At 39.7% G+C, this 13,069-nt stretch overlaps 1 protein-coding gene across 1 annotated transcript; it reads right to left on the reverse strand.

Moving 5' to 3' along the window:
• Nucleotides 1-625: 625 nt before the first annotated feature.
• On the reverse strand, nt 626-8,520 carry nfil3-5 (nuclear factor, interleukin 3 regulated, member 5). Its single transcript, XM_067373824.1, has 2 exons — nt 7,963-8,520; nt 626-4,656 (listed from the first exon to the last, which is right to left on the reverse strand). The coding sequence occupies exon 2, from the start codon at nt 4,129-4,131 to the stop codon at nt 2,341-2,343; it is 1,791 nt and encodes a 596-aa protein (XP_067229925.1). The 5' UTR covers nt 4,132-4,656; nt 7,963-8,520; the 3' UTR covers nt 626-2,340.
• Between the last annotated feature and the right edge of the window lie 4,549 nt (nt 8,521-13,069).

A 13,069-nucleotide genomic window follows, 5' to 3' on the forward strand; every position in this document is an offset into this window, starting at 1 on the left:
GCGGTGGGTAGAAAAGATTGGATTATGACCTGCACTTCAAGCAATTCTTTTTATAATGTCAGTTGATATCAGAACAGTTACATAACTTGTTTTCTGCTCTAGTCTATTTTTTTCTTTGAATTAGTGCCTGTACTTTGAGTATATTTTCTCGAGCAGTGCACAGTGTGACCGGCTACATCATGTTCCTTTCCAATTATCTCACGTTCTTTCAAACGACTTATTTTTATGACGTTGGTAATTTAATCCATCGATGGGTGTTTGAACATGAAAGCATTTGTATGTGTACTTTTATTCGGTTGCAGCTCCCCGGGTGTGTGTGTGTGTGTGTGTGTGTGTGTGTGACATAAGTCCTATGACTTGGCCAGTGTTACATCATATTGGATGACTCTTGTGCCCTGCAGGAGTACAAAGTGTCCCTATGCATTTGCAAAGCTCTAATTTCAATTAATTTGTCATGCTAGAAATGGAGAGGAACAGTCAAGTTGGAAGCATAAAATCTGTCTGCTTTTCTTTTGGTCTGGTTTTAAATCTTGTGTTGGGATTGTTTATGGTAACATTTTACTATTAAAGCTTTTCGAGAGGTAAAAACAACATAAGGCGACTTAAATTCAACATACAACATGGTTTATTTTTCTTTCCACTCCTTTAGTGTCATTCTGAGCACCTTGACAATTACGCCCACCTCTTTTAACAAACATCTTTTTTTTTTTTTCATAAAACTTCAGTAAATACCACACAATACACCAGGGTACAGAGGTGAAATAGATGAACAGGACATGAAAATACATACTGTATCACATTGAGGTGAACAGACAACAGACACAAGAAATATCAACCCAAAAAGAATAATAGCATTGGAATATAAAATAAAATAAAAATACAATATTAATTATTATTATTATAGAATGCCAAAATAAACTTGATACAAACTTAAAATACTCAAAAGAGAATTTGTCTGTACACTTTTTACATAATGGCCAGTGCCAGGCACCTGTTTGGGAACAATAAACACAGATTGTATAAAATCTGATGAAAAAAATTCAGTGCAGAAGCAGCTTTCAGCTGTGGTAAATTCTACAAAGACAACTAGTGGGACTGGATTTGTGTCTAGGTAACACTTAGTTGTGTGCTGCAGCATTTTACTGTTAACTTTTATATGCAACATTTAATGGGTATGATGATGCAATGGGCTACACGCACCAAAGGAGAAACTCCTCAACCGTTTCTTCTCATGAGGTAGCATGTGAGGCGTCTCTGAAACCTGATCACAGAGGACACGACCATCTTGAGATGGCAATGATATATTTTACACTTTGTACAGTCCGCATATTAACTCTGCCTTGGAAGAGACCACCTTGACATTTCCGAAAGGGCTTTTACTCTAATTTGGCCAAATGTCAGGTAGATTGCAACTTTTAAAACAAGGACTGGTCACAGTGACCTTTGCAGAGGGTCGATCCATCAGGCTCCTTTACATTGATACAGTATAGCAATGTACTGGACAAAAGGTGATTTTCACTGGTTAAAGATGACCTATGAATGACCAAAACACTATGAAGAGAACATTCTGGTATCTTTCAAATGATACAGTGATATAAATACGATGGACTTGGAAAATATAATGGAAGCATCAGACATGAACATTAGGAATAGACTATACAGGAATTCAAACAGTAAGAAGTAGACAGTGTTCGTAGTCTTTCTCCCACTTTTCTACTCTTAAAGATTGACATTTTTCATAAAATATACTGAAATATGATATGTTTAGTCATGTCACAGTATTATAATTATCCAAGTGCTTCAATAATGCTAAAGTCCAAAGGCAGACGAGGAGAGAGACAGGCATAAATCTGTTGAGGTTTTTCCTTCTGAAATCAGTAGGGAGAAAAGGACTTGTGTCTTCAACTCCCATGAATTGTGGTGAAAACTACTTGGGTTCAGGAACTACCCATCAATTTAGCTAAGCTACGAAACATGGCAGAGATATGTAAAAATTCAAAGGTGGAGTCAAAGGTTTCTATACAGAGTTTTGTAGGTTTGTTTTGAAAGAGGAAAAAGATCATTGAAAAGACCTCAATTTCCTCTTTGTAACTTTTTAAAGTTATAGTTAAGTGCTTATGAAAGAGAGTGAGAGAACAGAGCTGCATTAAAAGTCACAGAATCGCTCTTGATAAGAAAACAGACCAAGAACACGAGTTACTTTCTTGTTGTTGTTATGTATAAGCAATAGACTTTCATGCAATGAATTGGTACCATTTTCCTTTTTCTTTCTATAGGATGGTAAGGATGACATTTATCAAGTCCTGTCTTAACTCTATTAAAGGATGTGATGTGCCAGTTTCAGTCACGTTTCTTGTTTCTGCTACCTCGTCCTCCTGAGCTCCTCTTCCCGCTTTCCTTCCATCCCTCTTCCCTCTCTCTGGAAGGAAACTGTTGTGTGCAAAGTTCATCTGCTGTGTCACTCTCCCCTTCCTTGCTTCCGCAGCTGCTGCCTTGCTGCTGGTTAACCTGCGCTAACGCCAGGTAGGGGTGCTGAGGCAGAGCGGAATCGGGTGACGTAGCAGCTGTTGTAGCCTGGATGTCTTGGGAGCCACCATTGGATAGTGCTCTATACTTAAGCCTTAGCTTGTGTGGCAGAGCAGTGCCTTTCATTTCACCTTGGTTGTCTCCGTACTGGTAAGAATCACTGATGACCATGGTGGGCGAGGATGCTGACTGGTGGACGGCGTGAAATCCACCAGTATCAGAGGAAGAGGATGAGGGAGATTCATCGTCAGTGGAGGCTTCTTTATCTGAGCTGCGTGGGTCTCCGTCACTAGAGGAGCTGTCCTTGCCTGAGGAGCTGTGCTCTTGGTAGTAGCCATCTGCTCTTGGGCAACCTTCATACGTTAGCTCTGGTGGCTCCTCGTTCAGAGTGCCGAGGTAGGGATTGGACCCCTGGCATACAAGGGCTTTTCTGGCCTCATTGAGCAAATCTGGGGCAAAAGAATTTGGGGTGCTGTCTTGAACCTGACTTCTGCATTGTCCTTGAAAACTCAGGTCTTGTTGCTGTATGACAAACCGCCTGCTCTCCCCAGCATCTGCCTTGGCGTTAGTGAATTCATAGTTTGGTGAATCCAAAGACCTCCTGGCCAGCTGCTGTGCCACCTCTGAAAGAGTCTCTAGACCATCAGGTCTTATTGGTAGACTGCATCCTGTTGGAGTAAAATGAGTGATTTGCCCATTCTGTTGTGTTTGGGATGCCACCTGCTGCTCCATGTCCTCAACCCTTTGGCTCTCAACAGGGTAGGAGCTGCTTCCAGAACGAAAGAGGATGACACTTCTTTGGGGCGTGGCAGATGGAGGGGCTGGGTTGTTGGCGCCTTCTTGCTCCATTTCTTGAGGTTGGTGAGTCTCCAGTCGTCCGAGACTTTGATGGCCATTGAACATGCCATTAAGAACACTTGCCTCAAGCCTGTTAATGTCCATTCCAGAGCTCTCGTGTTTGATGTCAAAGTTTATAGGTTCAGGACTGTCCCGTGAAGATCCATCTGACATGTCGGAGAGTGATCCACGGGGGGAGTACTTGGGTAACGTCGTGTGGCGTTCACTCCTGGTCGGCTGCTCAGCCTCTGAGGAATCGGAGTTCATCATGACCTGAGAAGCACTAGAGTATCCACTGCTTGAGTAATATGGATTTCCAGAAGTTGCTCCTGTACCATTAGCTCCATTAGTCGCTGCCTCGGAACCATTGCTGATTTGCTGGGTCTTTTCCATGTAAGAGGCAGAGCTTATGAGTCCAAATCTCAATTTCAATTGCAGGAGCTCTGTCTTCAGCCGCACGTTTTCCTCATTCAGTGCTATTACCCTGTTCTCCAGCACCATATCGTTGAGCCGCCGTTTCTCCCTGGACCTCTTTGCAGCCTCGTTATTCTTGCGTCGTTTTTCCCAGTAGGATGCATCTTTTTTCTCATCCGAGATGAACTCCCGCTTCCGTCGACAGGTGGTGTTGGGTTTTGGTTTTATTAGTCGACCTTGACGAGGAGGGCTGGAAATTTGAGGTGATGGTAAACTCTCACTGTAGTTTGAGAACGTTTCTAATGTGTCCAAGCTGGCACTGTTGTTTTGGGTAGGAAGATTTAGGCTTTCCATTGTGGACCTATTGAGGCCAGTTTGTATAACTGGCACTCAGTGGACATTGAAAATTAATGTTTTAATACTGAAGAGTATGTTTCTGATTAAAACTTCAAAAACACACTTAATTGCCAGTATGTACAATGACGTATGAGGTTCTGTTTTTTCCTCAAAAGAGGAAATTCAATGCTCTTTTCCTCCTACTCTATCCAGTCTTCCTTTCAAGTGTCCAGACTGGTCAAAAAGATAAGAAAAAGATGGAAAGCAACAAAAACAACCGTCATTGGATAAGTGTGTTCCAAGGTTTTTTTTGTCCCAAAAAAGGGATAGCCTTCTTTTTTTTTTTTGCTTAGCTTGCTTTCAGTACTCTCAGATTTTAGACAATGTAAATTTGTTGACTTGGCAAAACTCCTTGTGACATGGTAGTATAGGCTGGGATTTCTGTTGGAGAACAAACTTTTTTTCAAGCACCCCCGAAAGATGTCGATCACTCATCAGATCCGTCTCCGTTCAATGTTTTATCCCAGTCTCTGTTGAACAGATCTGTAAAGACAATGAAACAGGATGAGTTTACTGAAATGTGTCCGCAAGAATGCACAAAAAAAACTACACCATAAAGATAAAGGTAACAATAATTAAAGGAGTAGGGTTAGTTATTATGAATGGTATATTATTCTGAATGTATGAAAGGATGTTCTACTTTATTGCACTGGTGACGTTACCTCTCTTTTGTCTTTTTTAACTTTGTTGCAGTTGTGTGTACTTACTTTTGAAGTAATTTTAATCCCTTAAATTAGAACATGTGTTTAACTTTAATATGAGGGTGTATGATGACCTTTTCCTTTCAATTTTCCTCGAAAGGTTTTGATGCTTTGATGATAAATACCATGGACGGATGTCAAATGATGCATTAGCAAAAATGTATTCTCATGTAGTAATTCAGAAACAACCTAGTGTTCCATTTCCAATTTTGGCAGCAACTTAAATGTTCTGCTTTTCCTCTGTTCTATGAGCTCTAGAGAAATGTAGGTCAGTAGAGTAGTGTAGCACAGCGAGTAGGAGATCATGCCACGCTGCAGTACACTTATTGTGTAATATACTGCACTGTCACATAATCAGAGACACCTGACTGACTGCCAGGACTGCAGGGAACTAAAGGTGTGGAATATCCGGAATAACCCTCATTCTCTTTGCATCATTTATTTGTGATCCAAACATCATTTATTGACATTGTAACTAAGAACATTTCGTTTATTATAAATGAGCACATAATGTACGTAACTACCTTTTTGAATGACTTCTTATTGTGCTATTGTTATGATATCATTTTGTTAAGATTTGTGCTTTATTCTGCAGTAGAGAATGTCTTTTTGTTGCTGTACTTAAACTATTAGGACCTTTGTCCTTGATTTGTTAGCTCATCCGATTTTGCAGCTCATCGTGAGAATCTGAGTTCATGTTACATAACCGCACACAGCTATTGCACCATCACTAAAACACAACCTCAATACCCGGCATTCTCATAGTTCGACAGTAAAAAGAGGAAGAGGAACAAAAAAGTACAACACAAACAGCCCATTGTTCTTAAAAGCAAACATAGAACTTTGCCTATGCCTGTTTTGTTTAAGCCTGATTGAATGTTCCCTTATCTTCAACCACATGAGTGAGTATTACTTTGTGTTTCTAAATTTGTGGGTAACTTTGCCCACTGTGGTTTGACTTACAGCATTTTGGGGACTAAGCATCCAGAAAACATGGAAGCGCAAAGCATGGTCCATGCATGACCATTTTTCCATAGGAACGCAAATGAGAGCACGGGGAGGGCGGTGGACGTTGTGCGCGTGTGTCCCACTGACCTAGAAACCGGCTGCTCCGTAAACACGCTGCGTGCGCGCACTGGATCCAATGCTATGCCGTAAAATAGGTCAGTGGGGCGGCAACGGTGTGTGTGCGTCCACGGGTGTGTGTCTGTGAGAGAGTGCGTCTGAGCAAGAGGGGAGGAATTATAGTGGCTACCAAAAATAGTGTGCTTGGGTGAGGGAGGAGTTAAGGATTCCAAATGGGGGATGAGAGAGGAATTTACCAGCACTGCAGAGGTACGGGAAAGAAAAAAAAGAGCAAATACGTCAGCACCAGAATATTAGATTAAAGTGGGCTATGATTCACGCCAGTGATGCATTAATACGCATCAAAGGCACTAGCATTTTCCTGAAACACATTGAGAAAGGGAGGAAGATTTCAAAATTTGAAATTCTGCTCTTACACCACAAGGCTTCTCTGATACAGTCCAGCTTTTGTAATATGTGAATCAGAGCATACTGCAGGTTGTGGCTCGATGCCAGATTGTTATCACAGTTGAGGATCATTTTAGGACATGCTGAGCTAAGTTTAGAGCTTAAGTTACTATAAATATTGTATCTGTAAATCTGTAAAATTTATTTTATGGTAGATGAGTGGCTTAGGATAGTAATGGTGATCAAAGAAAAGAACCATCCTAATGATATTTTGACCACATGCATTTGTGTTATTGGTTCCCTCAGCTTGTTTGCTTTTCCTCTTCCAAGAATTAAGAGTCTACAGTTGAGGAAAAAGAGCTTAAGGTCCAATTAAACACACGGTTATGCACCGTCCCACATGGATAGTGTTTACAGCTGGAAGCCTTCCTGCATGTGTTCGCCCAGTCACATGCAAGCAGAACTGTTACGCCTCTAGTCTTCCTTCTAACCTAAAGGCCAAGTAGGCCAGAATGACTGGGAGATAGTGTTTTGGCTAGACTCTTAATTACAGGGGTTAATGCTGAAATCACAATAGCTGTCTATGAAAATCAAGTTCACACCAACTTGTCAGAGACTAGGATACCCATCGGATTAGTTTATGTCATGAAGGAATAAACCCAATACATGCATGTCTTTTGAATGCTTATTTGGTTTTCGGACTGATGCTCCATATTGTAAGAAGTTTGGGAGCAATGTGAGGCAGTTTCAGATTCCTGGCATTGCTGAATGGGGAGTGGTGGAATTGTTAAGGGGCATAGTGTACTTAGTTTGGGAGTAGGTCAGTTTTTATAAGCCAAGCATGCAATGAGGACTGCATCACAATTTTGTCCCCACACTATAGACAAATAAATGATTAAACATTTGAATGGTTAAGACATTAGTCTGCTTGTAACTAAACCTGCCTCTCTTTTTCCCAACCAAAAGTTTTACGTCGCTTCACATCGCACAATATACCACGAGACAGGCACTCGCATTACGAGAATTAAATGCACTATCGTGACGCGCTTTTTGAATATCTCGCGCCATCAAAGGAAGGTCTTTCTCTGCTCACCACTGAACATCGTGCATCTCGACAACCCTTCACGTTGCAATCCGCCACGCGTTATTTTACATCCATATGCGTTGTACGAAACGCTGACTTGCAACTTACTTATTGTAATGCACGGCAACGGTGCCACCGCAATGCACAGACATTAACTGACCAACAGCCACTCATGCTTTTGGATTTCGTAATGATCACCACCTCCCCCACGCCACGACCGTCTCGCCTTGACATTGAATGCGAATATGTATGCAATGCACAATGCGTGATAATCTGTTGCTACCTTACATCCTACAACAGGCAAACATAAACAATAAATAAACAACCACTGAAATTCTCAGTCAGCGAAGCGTTTGAGAGCCATGCAGACCCTGAGTTCGGTTTCCATGTGAACAATAACATGCCCTGACCACGTTGCAAGGTAAGAGCCTAGCCTACAACTGTTTAGCCTGCTACAAGCTCCGTAAAACACAATACATTTAACACATATTATGAAATATTACATGATAAACGGGCTGCAGTTGAACTTACCTCTGTGAAATGGCGCATTCGTTTAGTTAAACGGAAGAATCCTCTTTTATTCTTTAATAAATCGCACGTCCGCGCCTCTATGTGCCGTTTCTCGTCCCGATTCTGGTCTTTCTTCCTATTATAACTTCAGTCTGGGCTGAAAATGTCCCGCGTGGGTCGTGATCCACTCGCCGGCTTTGTGTCGATTAATATGACTCCCTGAATGTGCTGCTATTCGCCGTCTATCTCTCCCTCCCTCTTCGTCCTTGTGTTATGTCGGAGGCTTTGCTCCAATTTTCCTCTCTTACACACACGTACACACACTCTCTACTCTTGTCGTCCTCGAATGTGTGTTAGTAGGTCAGCGGTTGCATAACACGGAGCTTTGGGTGCCTAGTCACGTTTTTGTTCATCATGACGATACACAAGCCTCCGCTCCTGCCGAAATGACCGAAGAGACCGGGGACGGAGATGGACAAAAAAAGCTCTTCTCTGGCTCCTTGTAATGACATTCACCTCATACACCGATCACATTCAGGCTACGGCAGCAGCAGTGTGCAGTTGCTCCAACACGCCTCTGTGTATCAACAGCTTCTGTGGAAGAAGGAGGTTACGAGAATGGTAAACTGTTGCGTAAATATTCACTATTACATAAAAGACAATTTGGCTCAAAGGAAGGCTCATTTGATAACAGATTCAATGCTAACCAAAGAAACTATCTATATTTAAAATATTGAATATCTATCTATCTATCTATCTATCTATCTATCTATCTATCTATCTATCTATCTATCTATCTATCTATCTATCTATCTATCTATCTATTCAGGTAATTCAGCCATTAATAGCCTACTTCTCAAGGTTATGACCCGGCAAGGTGTTTAGAAAAAAAATGTAATGCTGATATTTCTCCATATTTCAATTTCCAGTGGTTTACTGAATACAATCATGTATTAAAGACTGTTCTAACAAATGTTCTAAGACTATTGACACAACTTCAAGTCATTTTAGAAAAATATTATGTTCTCTAAAAGGTTATATCAGACATATTATTATAAATTTGATAATAAAATATTAGATATTCTGGAGGATGTATATTATTAGTGTAAATGTATTATATCTGCATGTTATTATTTACACTGGGTTGCAAATTAGTAAGTGCAGTGTAACAATACATTGAGTGATTTCAGGTTTATTTTGACACTTTTTCCATTATCTCAATCAACCTGAATTCACCCTACATTGTAATCAGTTGTGGTAACACTTTATTTTGATGGTCCACTTTAGACATTCTACTAACTATAGGTACACAGCAAAATCCCCAGAGTTAAATCAACTCTGCTTAGATTACATATGGTCCCTCTCTATATAGTGTTAAAGTAACACTGAAACAGAGTTGAAATGAATGAGATAATTAAGTGATTAATTCAGTTATAATTGAGCATTAGTGATGAACACCTGCTGTTAACAAGCATAATCACTGAAAAGAAACAAAATAACTACAAATGACTTCCAGCCACAGGCTTAGATGAAATGAACTGAACACTGCAAAATTTTTCGTTGTAAATTTACAGTAAATAATTGGATAAATTTTGCATGACTTTCACAGTAAGGATTACAGCAATATACTGTGAAATATACTCACAGCAATTTACTGTAATTTTATATCTGTGATATTACAATGCATTGTTGTAAAAGCACAACTGTATACTGTAACTTCACAGCTTCAATGATAAAGCAATTACTGTGATATTACGGTACATTACTGGGGAATTACAATCTTTTGCTGTACATCATTACAACAAGGCCCTGTACTTTTACAGTGTGTACTGTGAAAGTAATGTACAAGTTGACAATAATTTACTGTGAATTTACAATCATTGTACAATTAACCCCCTCCCCCCAACAAACAACTCTGAGGTAAAGTCAACGTTAGCCCAATGGCATATTTATTAACAAATAAATATTTTTCAATGTACAGCAGATGCCAAGAACTTCAAGAGTTCAAGAAATTAAACTTTCTAGTCATAAAAGCCATCTTAAAATGCAGAAAATGCAGAGAAATTGTGCAAACTTGCAATTCAACTACCTGTTCAAAATTCAACTATTCAACTAGCTGTGTCACAATAACAGTAATGGACAGGATGGGAATGAGGCCTTCATGGCAAGATAAGAGAGCAAGGGAGAGAGTGATGAAGGAATGTCGTAAAGTTAAAATGCATTAAATCTCTCAATATCTGGAAAAACAACTCCACAAACAGCATATTATCTCATTAATTTTTACTCTGCTTCAGTGTTACTTTAACTCTTTGTAGAGAGGGACCATATGTTCTCTAAGCAGAGTTGATTATGGGGATTTTGCTGTGTAACTTTGCAACTACTTGTCAACTATCAGTCATTAGAGTATTAGTAGACTGGCTGTTTAATATCTTCTCCCTAACAGATATTCTATAAGTAATAACTTTGCAACTACATGTCAGCTTAACCCACACCCTAGTAACACCTAACTCCTATAAGAGTCTAATACTCTAATAAGAGTTAGTTGATATTTAGTTGCAAAGTTACTCAGTATGTTTAATGTGGACCATCAAAATAAATTGTAACCTAACTTTTAAGTAAATGGCAGTTAAATACACATAATACAACATATTGAAATATATACTAAGTTGTAAGTAATGAGCTTAAAATAAATATAAATATATATATATATATCCTGCTGCCAAAGGATTAGTTTGCTTTCAAATGAAAATTATCCCAAGCTTTACTCACCTTCAGGCCATCCTAGGTGTATATGACTTTCTTCCTTCTGATGAACACCATTGGAGATATATTAATAAATATCCTGACGCATCCGAGCTTTATAATGGCAGTGAGTGCATGGGATCAATGAGTATGAGCTGAAGAAAGAGCTTTCATCCACATCCATCTATCATAAACATACTCCAAACGGCTCCGGGGGGTTAATAAAGGCCTTCCGAAAGGAAGCGATGCATTTGTGTAAAACAAATGTCCAAATTTAACAAGTTAAGAAGTAAAATATCTAGCTAAAGTGTAAAACTCTCACAGTTCAAGAAGCTTACACTATGCCCTACGCCTTCACTATTCAACTTATGGAAATAGCTTAACTGACACGACGTTAGTTCAGTTTTTTTTCCGTAAATTGAATACGGAAGGCAGTCTGGAGGAAGATATTTTACTTCATAACTTGCTTCAATATGCTTTTTTTTTTTTTTTTTTTACAAAAAATGCATTGCTTCGCTTCAGATGCCTTTATTAACCCCCCGGAGCCGTGTGGAGTACGTTTATGGATATGGATGCACTTTCTTAAGCTCATACTCTTTGATCTCACTCACCGCCATTATAAAGCTTGGATGCGTCAGTACATTTATTAATATATCTCTGTTGTGTTCATCAAAAAGAAGGAAGTCATATACAGGATGGTTTGCGGGTGAGTAAAGCTTGGGGTAATTTTCATTTGAAAGTGAACTAATCCTTTAGGTGTTATTTAGTTTTAGTTCCACATTTGATTTTCAGTGCAAAATGCATTTTATTTCTGGCAGGACAGCTTGTTTAAGAAGGTATGTCTTGTACATAGCCTGTACAGCAACATGATACAGGCCACGGATACAGTCTCAGAGCAGGAAGGCAAGTTCAAGTTACATTCTTAACATTCTATTCTTGTATGCATTTACAGACATTTGGTTATGTGTGTGTGTTTGTGTGGTTTTTTTCCAAGTCACATATTACACAACATGAAAAAGTTCTTCCTGTTTTACTCAAAGTTCTTTGACCTGAACATATAGGCAACAGTAAAGTTCTCAGAAAATGGCAATTATACATAAACAAATGGTTAACGTCCTCTCTCAGAGAACAAGTGTAGGGTATTCCAACCGTTTACTCAGTTTGAATCATTAGATAACTGTTTAAAGGGATAGTTCACCCAAAAATGAAAATTCTGTCATCATTTACTCACCCTCAAGTTGTTCCAAACCTGTATGACTTTTTTCTTCTGCTGAACACAAAAGAAGATATTTTAAAGAATATGGGCAAGCAAACAGTTGATGGAACCCATTGACTTCCGTAATATGGGGGGGGAAATACTATAGAAGACAATGGAGTCCATCAACTCTTTGGTTACTGACATTCTTCAAAATTTTCATACAGGTTTGGAACAACATGAGGATGAGTAAATGATAACAGAATTTTCAGTTTTGGGTGAACTATCCCTTTAAGTAATCACCTCAAACACGTCTTTGTGAATGTAATTGACTCAGGTCTATGAAGGTAAAATGTCAAGTATGATATACAATTGTTTTGTATGTGAACCTTAAGAACATTTTGATACAAATCAACTCAAATCAATGTGTATTTCTACAGTAGCACCAATATTTTAAAGCCAGCTGCAACAATCTTTTAACATGTGACCTCTTGCTCTGTGTAGAACAACCTAGTGAAGTGCTAGGATCAAGAGGGTCGCAGTAGGAGACATGCCAGTTTTAGCCCTCCGCCGCCAGCCCATGCCCCCCCCACCTTCATCTGTTGCGGTGCTGACGGACACTACGCAGACTGGGGGTGTTGGCCTTGAACTTGCCTTTCCCTCCCCCTCTGCATTCTCCCCCATTCACTCACAGCTGCGTCTGCTACAGTTCCCTAGGCAACCGTTATGCTGCCTGCCTAGCAACTGGTTCCCCCCACCCCCCCTCCCTCCTTGCAGATAGAGAGGGGTTGATGAGGGGTGCTGGGAGAGACAAAGAACCCAATGTGTGTTTATCTAATGTGGTTCATGGAACAGGAAGCAGCGTAGGCATCCTCTGTGAAGCTGTATTGTCTACTTGCCGGTCCACTAGTAGATCTGAGATCCAAGGGGAGCAGATGTTAGTAGTTATGAGTGGGGGCAATATTATGAAATCCAGCCTCATTCATAAAAACACCTAATAAAAATTACACCTCAGTGTTTCAAATCAAGACCATCTTTGTGTTGTTGATGTGCATATTGTTATGTTTGTAGTTGAAGTACAGGTTAAAAACACAAATTTTATTACGTCATAACAGCCAACCAATAAATGTGTAGAAAAAAAATCTATCCCACATTGGTAACATTTGAAACATGAGGCATGTTAAGTGTTTT

Source organism: Chanodichthys erythropterus, chromosome 21 (genome assembly GCF_024489055.1).
Source record: "Chanodichthys erythropterus isolate Z2021 chromosome 21, ASM2448905v1, whole genome shotgun sequence".
NCBI classification, from domain to species: Eukaryota; Metazoa; Chordata; class Actinopteri; order Cypriniformes; family Xenocyprididae; genus Chanodichthys; species Chanodichthys erythropterus.

What these genes read in the sequence shown, in the direction of transcription:
- nfil3-5 (XM_067373824.1), bottom strand. Translation starts at nt 4,131, where the DNA reads ATGGAAAGCCTAAATCTTCCTACCCAAAACAACAGTGCCAGCTTGGAC.